The following is an 18599-nucleotide window of genomic DNA, read 5'->3' as shown; positions in this document are numbered from 1 at the left end:
GTTTATAATACATTATAAATTTTTTTATATATATACATATATATATAGCTACCCTAAAGTGAATGTGCATGGAGGTAATAGCTTTCTTCTTTTCCCATGAATCATGGGATCAATACCATGCCAAGGTTACCAAATACTTACAGAAATTTCAGTAAAGGACTTATAGTTTGCCTGGTAGTAGATTTCCATACATTAATTGCAATAATCAATTTTACATTTATGGGCTGTGAATAATATTGTGACATTGGAACTGTGTCTTGTCATCCGGCAGAGTCTGTGGATGCATGTGTTCTGGAATTCAGTGCTCTGCTGGCTTCCCTGATGCCAATAAATCTGCTTAGGCAGTTTTAACAGCAAGCCATGTGACCTGTTTGCCAAGAGTTGAATTTTATAAACCTTACATATGGAAAGGTGATTAGAAAGAAAATCTTCAGATCAAGGAAAGTGTCTGCCTCTTGGCATGGCCAATTTTACTACCTACTCAGCTTGGGAGAATATATGTTTATTTTCAACCTCAGCTTTACAATATATCTTTACTTTCTTCACAAAACAAGAAACATAGCTGGTTATTAAAATCTCAGTTGAATCTATTCTACTTTTATTACTGGCTTATACTCTGGTTTCAATAACCTGCCACTATTTTCAGTGAGATAAAGGCTTGCTTAGATTCCAACATCTTTTACTTGAGGCAATGGAGGGAGAACTGACATACACTTAATACTTACTTGCAGGTTGTCATTTGGTGGCACAACTTTTTCCGAACTTACAGAAAACCAGAGGTGAAAGGGTCATTTGGTTCAAGTGCTTGGCTTAGTGTAATATTCAATAACTTGCCCAAGTGCTCTTTGTTAAATGCTTCTCTAGTGAATTCTGATTTCATGAACTCCTTGACATTTTATCAGAAGCTAGTCTGAGTGGCAAATTTTTCAGTTGGAAGGTATGTCAACCATTAATATCTCTGCTCTGGAAGGTATCTCAATGATTAATATCTCTGCTTTTCTTTCTTGAGGTACTTTCTTTCCTTGTTTGCATGTGAAACTGCTTGGGTCAAATATGGTTCAAATTCTGCTATAACAGAAATGATCACAGAAACCCCTCCTGTAACAACAGATTTTCAAGCTTAAGGAAATTTCTTATTTACTGGAGACTCATATACGACAATATAAGATACCACCATAAGCAAAAACAAAACAAAACAACCCAAAAAACTGGGTTAATCTCACAAACATTGCAGAAAATGGTTGTGACATAATACTGCCATAGGAACAACAGCGCAGTAAGAGTTGGTGATGACGTACATCATCTGATTCCCTGATAAGTTCAGTATCTTCCACTTGTACTACTGCATCAGCACCGCAGGGTATTGGAGCACCTGTTGTAACCCGCATGACTTGTCCTGGCATTACTGTCTGAGTTGGCTGGAAATAAACATGAAAAAGACAGTTGATGTACTTTGCTGCTGCAAAGGAAAAGTCTGCAGAGGATATTAATTTTTTTAATATTAAAAAAATAAAAAAAGTCTTACAGTCTTATTCATTTTGGGCTATGTAATAAAAGTTACCCACAAACAGGTGCGCTCACACTAAAGAGGCTTTAGGTTCATTTAAGCGGATTTTATATGTACTTTAAGGTAATAACTATTATGTGTCTTTCTTGGTGCTCTGCTTTACTTTTGAAGAACTGCCATTTACATTTGCCACTTTTGCCTCTCAAATAATGTACATTTTCCTAATATATGTAAAGTGATTTGAGAGTCTGCAAGTAAAAAAATTGCTAGGACATACATTATGAATAACAATTACAAAAAAATCACCTTCGTAAATTACTGAAGTTCTGATGTTTGAGAAATGTAGTACTTTATTAACTAAACTTTTTGGTTAAATAAAGGTAAGCCAGAAATATTTAAAGTACTGCCTTTGAAAATATTCTAAAACATATTCTCACCTATCAATTAATAATAGAAGTTAAGCAAATATAACCAAATCTTTAAAAACGATTCCAGTGTCTGTAATGACCTAGGTTAAACATTACTTTTGAAAATGAAAACAAGATTTTCATTGTCTGTGCTCTGATATTGATGGTATAAGAGATAGAACCTTCCCTGCTAACTTCTTACAACATGGGGAAAAGCATTTTCTTTAAGATTCATCTGATAGATTTGATCGGATAGACAAATGATCTGAAAGTCACCTGTCAGGGGCAATGATTTAGACTGAAGTTTGGAAAAGGAATGCTTCAAATTCCCCTAAGAAAAAATCCTGAGACAATATTAATCCCCCCCTGCCAAAAGATTACTTTCTAAAGATGTCTGCCTCATAAGTATAGTCATGTGCTGCATGAGGATAGTTTGCTTAATGTTGGACTGCATATATGATGGTGGTCCCATAAGATTACCATATTTTTTAGTGTACTTTTTGTTTTGATAAACAAATACTTACCATTATAATTGCATACAATATTCAGTACAGTAATATGCTGTGCAGGAATGTAGCCTAGGAGCAATAGGTTATACCATGTAGACTAGGTGTGTAGTGGGCTAAACCACCTAGGATTGTGTAAGTACACTCTATGATGGTTGAACAAGAAAATTGCCCAACAACATATTTCTCAGAACATATCTTCGTTAAGTGACTCATGACTCTATTTAAAATCTTAAGTCCCTACATTGTGAATATATTTACCACTACTGAACTATAAGCTTAAAAACTGTCAAGATGGTATATTTAATGTTATGTGTGTGTGTATGTTTTGTCGTTGTTGTTATTTTAACAACCAACATAAGATAAAGTAACATAAACCACACATATACACACACACCCCTTAGGGAATGGTTAAGAAAAAAAAAATACCCTACTACTGAAAGTATAATCAAAGTAAAACAGGAAATTTATTAGAAAAGTCTTAAAATTCTTGTCTCCATAATATTATTACTGCAAGCAATACTACCAATAACTAATATTTATTGAACCCACAATCTATGCTAGGTACAATGTTAAGTACATTATATATTCTAGAATATAAGCCTTACAAAGACAAAGATTTGTTTCATTTTCTGTTTGCCTCTCCAGATCACATCATCATTCTCTACTCTGTGCTGTGGTCCAGAAGCTGACCTCTATGGACTATTTTAAACAGGTTCCCATCACTTTGGCATCTGGTGAGACTCAGCCAAAGGGAGGGGTCAGTAAGAGATTAGAGGGTAGGAGGGAGACAGAAAAGTAGAGTTTTCATTCCCCTTGCTCTTTTCCTCCTGGGTTGCAGTTTGGTGATAGTTAGGGCATCTCTACTACTGAGGGCAACAGCTGCTGTTGGGCAATCCTCTCCCATAGCTATGAATCTTCCCAGGTTCAGGTACCGTCATCTTTCTTTGCTCCTTCAGACTAAGAGGTGGTAAGGAAATCTCACGGTTGCTAGCTCCTGGGTGCTGCAGATTCCTTTGCTGGTTTCCCTTAACTCCATCCAGACATTGGAGATAGTTTCTAATCTTTAATCATCCTTTTTCCAGACATATTGCTCTGTTACAGCAAGGCTTAGAAAGTATGTGGCACACACTTTGCCAAGCTGAGCACCTATGCATCCCAGGCTGAGCTGATGTAGTCGCTCATATCCTAGGGAAACAGTGCTGATTGAGCCAAGATACACTGACCTACAGGTCAAATAACTCTAGTACTCTGCTTCTCTGGAGCTAGACAATAGCCCCTTAGAGTCTGAGCTGCTGAGATACCTCTCTCTCTGGGGAGTTGAGTCATTTCTGTGTTGATCCTTGTCCCCCTGGTGATCAAACCATAGCTGTGCTCTGCCATTCTAAGGTATCTGCTGCTGCTGCACCTGGCCTCAGAGTCTGAGGCAAGGATCTGTGTTGCCCCGCCATCCAGGGGTCTAGAGTCACTACTACACAGTACCTTATCCACTGTGACCCGAGCTGCTGCTGAGCCCTACTGGCTCTGGTTCCTGAGCTGCGGCCATACCCTGCTCCCCTGGCCAAAACCTTTTTCTTTGGAGTTTGGTCAGTACTACACCCTACCCATTAGGTATAAAATCACAGGTACAACCAGGGCACCTGGGTCCAAGCTGCTAGGGGGTGCCTCAGAGTCATAAATCTTGGTTCTTTGGATAACCTACACCCAACTCTGCCACAGAGAATGAACCTGAACCCTGAGAACCAGGTGCCACCATGGATTCACAAGACCCTGAGCCTTGGATCCTGGCTCCACAGTCACTCCAAGCACCATTTTTGAGCCTAGTGCTACTGTAGCTGCTTGGAGGGCATGTCAGACCTAACGCCAAGAGGGATCCCTTTAGCTGATTCTCCCTATTGTGTGGAAAACAAGAAGAGGAGGACTCCAAAAACCCACACCAAGGATATTAACAGCCTATGACACTACTACCACTGACACAAACTTCTATGGATTAGGCCACTGAAGTACTCACAGTTATTGCTGACATTGAATGCAACTGAAAAAGCTGCATGGAGACTACACCATTGCACCTGTCCAGAAAGTCACCATGCCCTTTGCAACCAACACACTAAAGGCCAACTATAGGCTTCTCTAAAAAAACACCTTAGAAAGTCTGAAAGAAGCAATAGTTCCACCAGGCACACAGATCAACATGGGGCCACAAGAAACACAAAAAAGCAAGGAAATATGACACCACTAAAGGAATACATCCCTAGTAACAGACTCCAATGAAAAGGGAATCAGTGAACTCCTGGAAAAGAAATTGCAAAATAATGATCTTAAGGAAACTCAATTAGATACCAAAAAAACACCTAGTTATAATTCAACAAAATCAGCAAAACAATTCATAAGAACAAGAAATTCAACGAAGATATAGAAATCATAAAAAAGAAACAAACAGAAATCCTGCAGCTGAATAATTCAAATAATGAAATAAAAAATTACAATAGAGTGCTTCAATAGCAGTTTTAATAAAGCAGAAGAAAGAATCTTTGAACTTGAAGGTAGGTCATTTGAAATACCCAGCGAGAGAGAGAGAGAGAGAGAAAGAGAAGAATGAAAAAGAGTAAAGAAAGCTTGTAAGACTTATGGAACGCCATACAAGAACAAATATTCATATTATTGGAGTTTCAGAAAAAAAGAAAGGAAAAGGCATAAGAAACTTATTTAATAAAATAATCGCTGAAAACTTCCCAAGTCTGGGGAAAGGTATGGATATCCAGGTCCAGGAAGTCCAAAGGTCTCCAAATCAAGTCATATATAATGAAATCCACATTAGACTAACAGTAGATTTCTCTGCAGAAAACTTACAGGCCAGGAAGAAAGGAGATAATATCTTCAAAGTGCTGAAATAAAAAAATTTCTAACTCTGAATACTATATGCAGCAAAGCTATCCTTTGGAAATGAGGGAGAAATAAAGTCTTTCCCAGACAAGCAAAAATGGAGAGAATTCATTACTACTACACTGGTCTTACAATAAATTCTCAAGGGAGTAATATATCTGGAAGCAAAAAGACAATAATTACTATCATATAAAAACACACACAAGCATAAAACTCACTGGTACAGCAGATTAACAAGGGAGAAAGAGAAAAGAATAAAAGAGTATCAATATAGAAAACAACCCAACTGCAATGATAAACAATAAGAGAAGGAAGAAGCAAGGGGTAAGCAAACCCAGAAAACAATAAAATGACAGGAGTCCTCATCTATCAGTAATAACCTTAAATGTAAATAGATTAAATTCCCTAGTTGAAAGATACAGACAAGCTGAATGGATTAAAAAAAACCACAACTATTTGCTGCCTACATGAGACTCACTTCACCTATCCAGATACATATAGACTGACAGTGAAGAAATCAATCAAGATATTTGATGCAAATGGAAACCAAAATCAGGTAAGAGTAGTTACATTTATATCAGATAAAACACACTTTAAGTGAGAAACTGTAAAAAGAAATACAAGATAAGTCATTCTATAATTATAAAGGGATCAATTTACCATAAGGATACAACAATTGTAAACATATATGCATTGAACATGGGATCACCCACTATAAAGCAGGCATTATTTATCTAAAAGGAGAGACAGATTCCAATACAATAATATTTGGGGAGTTTGACACCCTACTCGCAGCATTGGACAAGTCATACAGATAGAAAATCAACATAGAAATGCTGGATTTAAACTGCATTTTAGACCAAATAGACGTAACAGATATTTATAGTACATTTCATCCAAGAGCTGTATAATTGAAGAAAAGCCCAAGATCTGATGACTTCACTGTTGAATCCTACCAAACATTTAAAGAAGAACTCATACTAATTCTTCTCAAACTCTTCTGGAAAACTGAAGAGGAAGGAATTCTTCCAAACTCAATCTATGAGGTCAGCATTATTCTGATACTCAAACCAGAAAAGGACACAACACAAAAAAGGAAAACGATAGGCCAATATCCTTGATGCAAAAATGCTTAATAAAACACTTGCAACTGAATCCAGTAGCACATTAAAAAGATCATTTACCATGATCAAGTGGGATTTACCCTGGGGATGCAAGGGTGGCTCAACATATGCCAGTCAATAAACGTGATACATCACACCAACAGGATGAAGGACAAAAACCATATGATCATCTCAACAGACTTAGGAAAACATTTGATAAAATTCAATAAACTTTCATGATTAAAACTCTCAACAACTTAGGTATAGAAAGAATGAGTGTACACAGTTAAGGCCCTAGATGACAAACCCACAGCCAACATCATACTGAATGGGGAAGATTTGAAAGCTTTTCCTCTGAGATTTACACCAAGACAAGGATGCCCACTTTCAACACTTTTATTCAACACAGTACTGGAAGTCCCAGCCAGAACATTTAGGCAAGAGAAAGAAATAAAGGGTATCCAAAGGGGAAAAGAGGAAGTCAGATTGTACCTGTTTGCAGATAACATGATCTTATATATAGAAAATCCTAAAAGCTCCACCAAAAACTCTTAAAACTGATAAATATAGTACAGCTGCAGGATACAAAATCAACATACAAAAATGAGTAGCATTTCTATACACCAAGAACAAACTAGCAGAGAAAGAAAATGAGAGCAATCCCATGTATAATAACTACAAAAAAATCTAGGAATAGATTTAGCCAAGGAGGTAAAAAATCTCTATAAGGAAAACTATAAAATACTGATGAAAAAGATTGAAGAAGCCACAAAAAAAGACAGAAAGAAACAACATCCCATGTCGTTGGGTTGGAAGAATTAATATTGTGAAAATGACCATACTACCAAAAAAGCAATCTACAGATTCATTGCAATTCCTATATAAATACCAGGTGACATTCTTCACAGAAATAGAAAATCCTACAATTTGTATGAAACCACAAGAGACCCCAAATAGCCAAAGCTATCCTGAATAAAAAGAAGAAAACTGGAGGCTTCACACTGTCAGAAATCAAAATATACTACAAAGCTATAGTAACTGAAATAGCAAGGTTTGGACAGCAAAACAGACACATTGACCAATGGATCAGAAGAGAGAACCCAGTGAGGTTGGAGCCCCCACACAGAGTCCATACTGGGGTGAAGGTTGCAGTGAGCTGAGATCATGCTGGGCAACAGAGCAAGACTCTGTCTCAAGAAAAAACCCAGAAACCAAAAACCAAGAACAACCTCCCTCCCCCCAAAAAACCCAAAAAAACAAACAAAATAAGACAAGTCATTTATAAAAAAGAATCAAACCTAGCTGTTCTTTTTGTCAGAAAAATGGTCATGGTAACGATCCAGCTTGGTGCAGCATGGACAAGAATATATATCACTATAGTGCCAACTTAGCTTCAGAGAGCTGTATGTGAATCTCCTCAATTTTTGGATGCTAAAATGAGGAAGCTAGGGTTAACACCATTGGTACCATCCTTCTCCTATATATCTCAACTCATTTCTACTGTTAGTCCATGCTAAGCCAAAGAAGAAAGGCATGGAACATAGTGTTTGCCAAACTGCTGCCTTTATTTCAAAAATTATTATTTATTTATTTCTTGCCACTTTTATTTATTTTTATTTTTATTTTTTTGAGACGGAGTTTTGCTCTTGTTGCCCAGGCTGGAGTGCAGTGGTGAGATTTCGGCTCACCGCAACCTCTGCCTCCCGGGTTCAAGCGATTCTCCTACCTCAGCCTCCAGAGCAGCCGGGATTACAGCTATGTGCCACCATGTCTGGCTCATTTTGTATTTTCAGTAGAGACAGGCTTTCTACATGTTGGTCAGCTGGTCTTAAACTAGCAAACTCAGGTGGTCTGCCCGCCCTGGCCTCCCAAAGTGCTGGGATTATAGGCGTGAGCCACCGCGCCTGCTGCCACTTTTATTTTTATATATTGCGTGGTAGTAGCAGTTGAGTATTTCATCTCAGGAAGAGGAAACTTTAAAGGGGAGCAGAAGGGAAAGGAAAAAAGTTCTTTGGTTTTCTTCTAGTTCCATTCAATAAGGTAGGAGCTCTGTCGATCAACCTTCGTAACTCACCGGATTGACAGATGCTATTTCCTCTTAAACAAAACAATGGCCCCAGCACACTTCAAGTTTGAAGCTGTTACACTCTTCTCTTGTATACCTGTAAGCTGCCACTCCAAGAATCAATTGAGTTTGTTCCCACACTTGTGTGTGCCAGTGTGTGGCAATAGTTTTAACTGAAATATGTTGTTTAAATAAATATGGCCGGGTGCGGTGGCTCACACCTGTAATCCCAGCACTTTGGGAGGCTGAGGCAGGTGGATCACAAGGTCAGGAAATCAAGACCATCCTGGCTAACATGGTGAAACCCCAACTCTACTAAAAACACAAAAACAAAAAATTAGCCCTGCGTGGTGGTGGGCACCTGTAGTCCCAGCTACTTGGGAGGCCGAGGTGGGAGAATGGCGTGAACCCAGGAGGTGGAGCTTGCAGTGAGCCAAGATCCTGCCACTGCACTCCAGCCTGGGCGACAGAGCAAGACTATGCCTCAAAAAGAAAGAAAGAAAGAAAAGAAAGAAAAGAAAGAAAAGAAAAGAAAAAAGAAAAGAAAAGAAAAAAGAAAAGAAAGGAAAAGAAAGAAAAGAGAAGAGAGAAAGAGAAAGAGAGAAGGAAGGAAAGAAGGAAGGAAAGAAGGAAGGAAAGAAGGAAGGAAAGAAGGAAGGAAAGCAGGAAGGAAAGAAAGAAGGAAAGAAAAGAAAGAGAGAGAGAAAGAAAGAAAGAAAGAAAGTAAGATTACATAAACCAATGATATATGAGTGTGAAAGAGTTATTTTTTTTTCTATAAAAATTAAGTAAAACCTTTTGGAAACCTCCATTAAAATGCTGCTAAAAGAAATGCTATAAAATTAGGTGTGAGTGAGGAAACTAAAAGAATGTAAAATATAATAAAACCCTAAAAGGATTCTGCTCTTCTATGTATTGCAAGTATTGCTCAGTTTTTTCCACTTTAAATAAATCAAAATGGAAATCAGAGACATTGCCTTTTGTGTGGTTTACGTAAGAAAGACCTGATAGAAATTAAAACAGCATACTTATTTAAAAGGAAGACCTTGGCTCTTCATCAAGTTATTGACTAATAAATATTTGTTTAACTTAAATTTATATTTATTTTAAATGTATAAAATAATTTCCCACTTTAACTGATTTTTCAATTAAGTGGTCAATTACTGGGCTCCAAGTGTCAAATGGACTTGTATTTTCATTATGGCCCATTATTGTTTCATTTCTTAATATAAATATATATATACCTGTTCCCTGGCTAGATCCCAAGTGAGAAAAATTAAATAATTAGCTAAAGAGTTTAAATAATCTACTTCTTCTAAGTTTCCCTATTTGTAACACAAGTTGGGGAGAAGTCTGAGAAGACTACCTAGAAATTGTTCTATTCAGAACCTTTTTTTTTCCCAGGAAAAAAAGAATCACCCAATCACAGGTCTGGAAAATGCTTGTAATGCATGTCTGTGAGACATACTAATAATACTATGCCATATATTAACAGATGTAGATTTTTCAATTAGAAATAATTCTTTTGGTTCTCCTGGGAACTATACTTTCATCCCTTTGATAACTTTCTGACTAATCTCTCTAATTCCCACTACACTGATAGGAGAAATTTAGAATTAGATACCCAAAGTCCATGAAGCTGAAATCTTCAGTGCCTTTCAGGCCTACCAATCTCACCTGTTCACCAGCTTGGGATTCCCCAATGATGAAACGATCTCCTGGGCCATCAGCAGCTGTGAGATGGAACAGAGCCAAGAACAAACATCAGTATGGACAGCATGGAACAAGAACCTAAAATTGGAATTCTAAAATTTGACTCAAATTATTTGATAAGACTTAGAGAAGTGGAATATTTTTCTGATCTCCTAGACTTGACAATGACTTTCTTACTACTGGTTTAATGTTTGGTATCCGCAACTCACATGCACTGATAGAAGTGGTCCTAATTGTACCACTGGTGACTAATTGTGCCACGGTGTCACTGGAGATGGTCTTCCTGTCACTTCGTAATTTCCACACTTGTGCTTTTCTAATGTTATTCTAGCCGATCTTCCTAATACCACCTTATCCATGTGTACGTATGTGTCGTGTGTGTGTACACTCATAAATATATATACACATATATATGTGTGTGTGTATATATATGTGTATATATATCCGTATGTCTCCATTTTTTGATAACAATTTAACTACTTCATACTGTTTTCTTATTTATCTCCCAGTCTGGGCTTCCTGATGTGAAATAGGAAGAACATTCCTTTCTTCATCTGACGGCTGAAGGAAATGAATTATAGAATGAAAGAATTCAGGTAGAAAGAAAAGGTAAAGTACTCTGAACAACTTCTGGTTAATGGTAGAGCTAGGACTAAAATCCAGTCTCATAACTGTAGCACAGTATTTTTAAATAATGTATCAAAATTCTATTTATGTGTTAGAATACATAGGCAGTACTGTATCACATTTTCCATTGGCTATTTATTTTTAAATTGAAAAAAGAAATTCCAGAATTGGGATGAAAAAAGTTTATTAAAAAATATATACAGTATAACAATGGCTAGATGAAGGAACATTCTTGGCGATTTAAAGAGTTTTCTTGACATATGATGTGGCTTTCAGACCAATATGACTGGGCAAAAATGTCTATCTAGTACGTTTTAAAATCATGACCATTACCTTCACATTATCTGCAAACAGCAGAGTTTTGGGGGCATATCTACAAAAAATATATACATTATATATGAATATTTAACATTTATAATCACAGTGATAAATAATGATATTTTCTCTTTTTAAAAGGACATTAGATTAATTGCTCATTTATGTAGCTATAAAGTGATATTTTTTCTAAAGGCTTATATAAAACACTTTATAATGAAGTCATCCCTTTTTTGCATAAATGGTTTTGGTTAGCATGATATGAAGAGGGACAAAAATTAACACCGGGTCCCTTCTGTCACAAGATGTTGTATTTTATGCTTTATAGATATTATCCAAGTTAATAAACTCTTGTTTTTCTGTTTTTTTTTTTTGAATCCTGTTATATTGTTCCATTTTACTTGTAAAACTATCATAGAAGAGTTTTATGGTAATGTTATTTTATTAAGCCATTTTCATGGGTTATTTTAAGTTTAAGAAGTTTTTACAACAAGCCGGGTGTGGTGGCTCACACCTATAATCCCAGCACTTTGGGAGGCTGGGGCAGGCAGATCACCTGAGGTCAGGAGTTTGAGACCAGCCTGACCAACGTGGAGAAACCCTGTCTCTACTAAAAATATAAAATTAGCTGGGTGTGGTGGCACATGCCTGTAATAGCAGCTACTCGGGAGGCTGAGGCAGAAGAATTGCTTGAACCTGTGAGGCAGAGGTTGTGGTGAGCTGAAGATTGTGCCATTGCACTCCAGCCTGGGCAACAAGAGTGAAACTCCGTCTCAAAAAAAAAAAAAAAGTTTTACAACAGACATAGAAGTCATTGCTTCAATAATTATCAACATTTTACCAATCTTGTTTCATCTATTCCCCCAATTATTTTTGCCATCTTTCAGAGCAAATGATAATTTTCTTACTGTAGAAAATTAAAACATCAATTATCTTTCAAAGTTCCACACTAACTGCATCTCAAACGTGAATAAACTTACTTAAAATTGTTTCTCTACTAGATAAATAATTATCAGCTTGCTACCTCCTATGGCAACCTAGATATTTTCTCTCTTTTTTTTTTTGAGACGGAGTTTCGTTCTTGCTGCCCAGGCTGGGGTGCAATGGCGCAATCTCGGCTCACTGCAACCTCTGCCTCCCGCGTTCAAGCCAATTTCCTGTCTCAGCCTCCCGAGTAGCTGGGATTACAGGCATACGCCACCACGCCCGGCTAATTTTTGTATTTTATTTTATTTTGTTTTTTTTAGTAGAGACGGGATTTCATCATATTGGTCAGGCTGGTGTCAAACTCCTGACCTCAGGTGATCCACCTGCCTCGGCCTCCCAAAATGCTGGGGTTACAGGCATGAGCCACCGTGCCTGACCCGTTTTCTCTTTTTTTACTTCCTGCACAAGGGGGAAATTAGCATTGTTTTAGAGTAAAAAAACCTGAATCTGAATCCTGGTTCTGTTTATTGTTAGCTTCAGGGACTCTCAACAAAATTACTAAACTTCTCTAACCTTCAGTTTTCTTGTTGGTAAAAATGGGGATAATCACACTTTTAAAACAGTATCTTTGAAGCTCTTTATTCCTTTTATTCATTCAGTAAATGTCTGCTGAGTGTCTTTTATGCCCCAAGTGTTAAATTAGGGGCTGGAGAGAGAGTAGGGGGTAAACCTAGACACTGCTTCTATTTTAGTGCAGTGCCAACCTGTTACAAGGTTTTTCAAACTCTGGATGACAAATGGAGGTAGGCTGTAAAATCTACTTGTGAAGAATTTTTAAATGGAAAGGATAGAAATATATTTCAACACACATGGTAAGGATGACTCTTGTTTCATAAAACTTATTTTTGTTTATATATGTGTATGTATGTATATTTATATGTACTGTATATGTTATATATGTGTGTGTATATCATTGGCTTGTGATGTATAATATATTTAATGTATTTCTTCCCATGGGAGTGGTTAAAATAAAACTCTTAAAGTCACTGATGCATCAGGAGAGGCAGATATTAATCAAATAATCACATTAATGAATACATACATACAAATTAAGAAAACTACTCCAAAGCAAAGAAACATGATTTTATGACAGTATACAATTAAAGTACCTGAGCTACACTAGAGGGTCATGAAAAGCATGATAAAAGGATTTCTGATTTGAATATGAAGAATGAGTAAGAGCTAAGTAGGGGTGGGTGTGTGTGTGTGTGTGTGTGTGTGTGTGTGTGTGTATGTAGGTGGGGAGAGAGAAAGGGAGGGAGATAGGGAGGGAAGGGAGGAGAAGGGGAGAGAGGAAAAGATAGACATGAAGTGGAAGTGCTCCATCATTGTATGCAAAGAGAACATATGTGCAGAGGCCTTGGTTCATGTCTTCCTTATACCTTATACTCTAGCTATTATCAACTGCTAGTACTATAGCAGTTGATATACTGAGAGTACCAAGACAATTCGTATTTTGGCTCCATGACATATGCTACTTCCACTACTTAAAGTATCCTTTTCTTATTCTTGCCTTCTGATTAAAGATTTTCTAGCTGTTAAGACTCAGCTCAAGTGTCATCTTCTCTATGAAGTCATATCTGACTCCTCTCCCCTCAAGAGTTGTCAGCATCCTCTTTTGTTTCCCCAGTGTAGCCTGAAATCAATTATGGCTTCTAAATGTATTTATAGTATTTGCAAATCCCTGGCACTTGCTGTACAATGGGTGTTAAATAAATGTTCAATATGTTAAGTATTCAAAATGGTTGGTAGATGAATGAATGTGGTTCCAAAAATGTTCTTAGAAGATTCATGCACAAATGAACAAGTAAGTAATATTTTCTAACACAAAGTTCTATATTTGTTATATATACTTTTTGCTGATCCATATATATTGTTTCCTTCAAAATTTGAGTCAGCATCTTAAGAATGTTTAGAAAGATTGCTTTGGCTGGGCAAATCACTTCAGCTCAGGAGTTTGAGACCAACCTGGGCAACATGGCAAAACCTCATCTCTACAAAAAATACAAAAATTAGCCAGGTGTGGTGGTGTGTGCCTGTAGTCCTAGCTACTTGGGAGGCTGAGGGACAAAGATGGCTTGAGAACTGGGTGGTAGGTGGGGAGTGGAGGTTTTAGTGAGCTGAGATTGTACCACTGCACTTCAGCTGGAGCAACATAGTGAGATCCTGTCTCAAAAAAAAAAAAGAGACTGCTTTGATTAATTCTGTATAACTTAGATTATGTCATTATTCTGTCTAGCATAGTGCCTAGCTCATCGTTGATAATAAATATTTGTTAAAAGAATAAAGAAATGAAGTTAGCATTCTCATAAAGTTTTAGGTGGGAAGTATTTCTCTTTTCTCCTGTTCCCCCACACATGCACATAAACTCAAAATGCTCATATCAATGTTCTGTATAATCCTCTAAATAAACTGAATAATGAGTAGCTGGAGTTCATCTGGGAGGTCATCTGGGGCAAGCCTAGTATGGAGTTTCAGGGAAGTCCACATGTGACAGCGCTCTGAAGTGATTCTAAGGAGCAAGGTCTTTGTTATTGGGGAAAGTATACCAATTGTGGAGAGAATATGTGCTTACTTGCACTAAGTTCTCCACCTTACCCTGAACCTTTCCAGTTGGTAAATGTGTCTCTATATTGCTAGCTAAGGAAGAATCAGTCAACCAACTACACAGAGGTTTCTTGGTACCAAGAGAGGAGTCATTTTGATTATTTCTCTTATTTCTCAACATTTAATGTGCATGCAAATCATCTGGAGATCTTGCGAATATACAGATTCTAATTTAGTAGGGCTGGGACAGGGCCTGAGATTCTAAATTCTAACAAGCTGATGCTGAGGCTGGTGGTCCATGGATTACCCTTTTTGAGGAGCAGAGCACTATAAGATCTAACTGAATATAGACAAATTCAGACTAAGAGAACATTTAAGGAATAAAAAATTAGGGAACTACAGGAGTCCAAATTTTACATTAACACTAAGGTTTGTCTTATAAAGACAGAAAAATAATTATCAATCTATCTAACTTCCTGATACAGTCATGAGTCACTTAACAATGGGGATATATTCTAAGAAATGCATTGTTAGGCAATTTTGTTGTGTGAACATCATCACAGAGTGTACTAACACAAACCTAGATGATATAGTCTATTATACAACTAGGCTACGTGGTATAGCCTATTGCTCTTGGGCTACAAACTTGTACAGCATATTACAATACTGAATACCATAGGCAACTGTAACACAGTGCTAAGTATCTGTGTATTTAAACATATCTAACTATAGGAAAGGTAATGTGTTGTACTATGTGACCTTACAATGGCTACAATGTCACTAGGCAATAGGAATTTTTCAGCTCCATTGTAATCTTATGGGACCACCACCATGTAAGAGTCTGTTTTTGACCCAAATGTTAATGTGGTGCATGACTATATTTATTTAAAAATATCTATGAAAGAAATAGGTTAAAAAAAGTTGTAGTTTTTCAAGATGAATTCTACAAGTTTAGGTAGGACAGGGCAGAAGTGGAGGTATGATAGCACATGAACCTAGAGCTCGGAAAGAAAAAAAGAAAGTAAGCCACAGTACATCATTAGAAAAGATGAATGGATTTGAAGGACTTCAACAGACTTAGAATTGTTTCCCTTGTAATTCTGACATATCTGCTCATGTGTTTTCTTTTCTGCTTTGCAACTGTAGAATTTAATTTGAAAGAAGTGATAAAAGCAATATAAACCCTAATGGCATATGCGTTATGTAAACAATGTTTAATGCAAGACACTGAAGCTATTCCCTCTTATTCCTTCTTTTTCTAATGCCCAGAAAACACTTTTAGTTCTGTTTACCCATTTGTTTGAAGATTTCTGGTTATATTATTTGATATGAAATTGATACCACTAGATAACTACTCATTGTGTACATAGAAAACAATAATCTTCGAATTATCTGCCATAGAATTATCCTTCATTTTCCTTTTCCAGCCATAGTGATCTTTCAAGTCTCTTGAAATACTGTATAGCTATTCATTTATTTTCAATACTAAAGAGTCTCATCATTTCCACTTTAAGGCTGAACAAATCAGAGCACATAGAGATGGCATAACTTTCAGAGGTCCTAGAAAATAGTTGATAGAGGAATAAGGCAGAAGGAATAGTAATTTGTCTACTCTGCTTATAGAACTACACTGTCTGAGACTGCAAGGGCACAGGGTAATAGTCTTTACATGGATACTATAGTTAAGATTATAGGAGGGGTTGGCAGGAAAAGGTAACAAGAGAAGGTGACAAATCTGGAATAACGGGGTTCATACTTACTGCAATTACACTCAAGTATTACATTAGGTAAATTGTTTGGAATTTTAAACTGGCTACCTTTTCTTATGGAAAGCAGGGAGGTGGGCACAGGATACATGAGTAAGAAGGCATTGTGTATTCTTTACCATTATCTTCCAGGGAAAATGCCTATTAATTGTTAGTATTTGGAAAGGAGGCGTTATTTTCCTAAGTATTTTCTTTTTGGAATTAACTAAACTAAATTATTCCAAATTATCTATCCGTTCACATGAGTATTACTCCCATATCATAAGGCCCTCTTTTTCACTGAAAGTGTCCTATAGTAGAGGGCAAAAATAGGCTGTCAAATGAATTGCAGAACCAGTGGTAGCCAAAGAGGATTCAAATGGATACAACAAAAGCCCTGAAATACGATTACTGTTGAAAGAATAAGAACTAGCTCTAAGTCACAACAGCTGTGGATTGTCTATATTGAATTTTGGTGTATTCTAACCCACTGTATGTGGGGTAAACGCACAAAATGTTAATAATGGCCGGGGGTAAGTTAATGGGTAATTTTAAAATGTTCTTTTGATTATTTTGCAGTTTCCATAAGTAATTTCAATCAGAATGTAAACAAGAAAATAAAACTTTTAAAATTCTCTCTACCCAAATGGCAAAGCTTTCTCTTAATATACTTTTTCAGAATGGTATGGTACCCATGGCTCTGAAAATAATTCCTGGTTTGTTCAAAATATTCCTTTTTTCCAAATGATTCCAAAATAAGTTCTAAAGGGATAAACCTTTCAAATTGAACTTTTTCAAGAAAGCTGAACTTGGAGTTCTGAGATATTTTTGCCCTTATTAATATCCACAAAGAAAGTGTGAGACAATAAGCACCCACATCTATATAGGAGGATGTGAATGCATCAAGAGGACCATTAGTTTCATCAGTGTGAAGGGAGAAACAAAATCCAAAATGTGAAAATAAAATACTGTATTGATTCAAATTGTAAATATGCCACTTTCATTTTTATTTTATCTACTTTTATCTTTCAAATTCATTCCCACATGAATGCAGTTTTAGGTTTACAGGTCTTCCTATTATTTTATATTATTATCACTTGATTCCTGCCTTCTTTACATTCTATTTTTTCTTAATGTTTTATTTTGAGCTGTTTCTACTTATTTCCTTAGTCATTTTATTACTGTCTTGATTTTTGAACTCACATACCTTAAAGCAAGTGATCCTCCAACTGGTTTGGAGTTTTATCCCACATGTTTCTGAAGGATACTGGCTAATGCTTAGTGATCCAGAGCAAGTTAGCAACATCTTTACACCTAGAGGGTTAGCAATGCCCACGAGTGCCACTGGTTATTACTGGAAGGCCTAAGGTAAAGGCAGAGGAGAAGAAAATAGGGAGAATCAAGGGAGCAGGGAGAAAGGAACCAGAGTAAAGGAAGACAGGGGTAGAGAGAAGGAGGTACTCAAAGGAGGGTCGTAGAGAGCCACAACAATTGGCCTCAAGGATATTCTTTACCAAAACACTGCCTGGGGTGGTATTTATAATAGAAAAGAGGCTAATGAATATTTACCTTTAAAGAAATGAAAATCATCTTAATTACTAAATATGATAAAAATAACTTTTAGGATTCATAGAGTTTATCTTCCTGAATTACAGACAAAAGTGAGGAGGTATAAACGGGAAAATTCAGCATAGTTGTAAGACCATGCCACTTTCTACAGAAGACTTTTGCTTCCTTAATTATGATGTTCATATTGTACACACAGACACACTAACCATTCCTACTTTGAGATTTAACCATCTACAGAATGGTTATCACTTATGTCTCTCTTATATGTTACATATCTTGGAGAACTAGCAACTCTTTGCAAGAAAGAAACAATGTGAATCAGCTTCATGGTAGATAATCTCTCTGACTCTTTATAATGTGAGATGCCATTTTAGATTTTTTTTGGTGAAATAATGTAAAAACCCCTCCCAAACAAAAGCATAAATAGGATACTAAACGGTAATTTTACATAAAATTTTTTTGATGAGTTGTACAGTGTCTGAAAAGCTCATAGGGGCTAATTGCTCCCTTTGGCAAGAAGAAAAGCTAACAGCAACCGTTTTTTTTTTTTTTTTAATTGAGGTGCTGCTAGCTCATGTAAAAATCACAGAACAATATTCTGTTTGGGAATAATTCTGCCTCAAAT

The 18599-nt window shown here is 36.6% G+C and overlaps 1 protein-coding gene across 1 annotated transcript in view; it reads right to left on the bottom strand.

Annotated features, from left to right (window-relative positions):
* Nucleotides 1-18599, bottom strand: part of GPHN (gephyrin) — a 298334-nt gene that overhangs the window by 78104 nt on the left and 201631 nt on the right. Inside the window, 2 exon segments of the mRNA XM_017878642.1 lie at nt 1299-1418; nt 10149-10204. Of these exon segments, the coding sequence (XP_017734131.1) occupies nt 1299-1418; nt 10149-10204 (176 nt within the window).

Source organism: Rhinopithecus bieti, unplaced genomic scaffold (genome assembly GCF_001698545.2).
Source record: "Rhinopithecus bieti isolate Rb0 unplaced genomic scaffold, ASM169854v2 scaffold_11252, whole genome shotgun sequence".
NCBI classification, from domain to species: Eukaryota; Metazoa; Chordata; class Mammalia; order Primates; family Cercopithecidae; genus Rhinopithecus; species Rhinopithecus bieti.
This window is presented reverse-complemented; position numbering and strand designations above follow the sequence as displayed.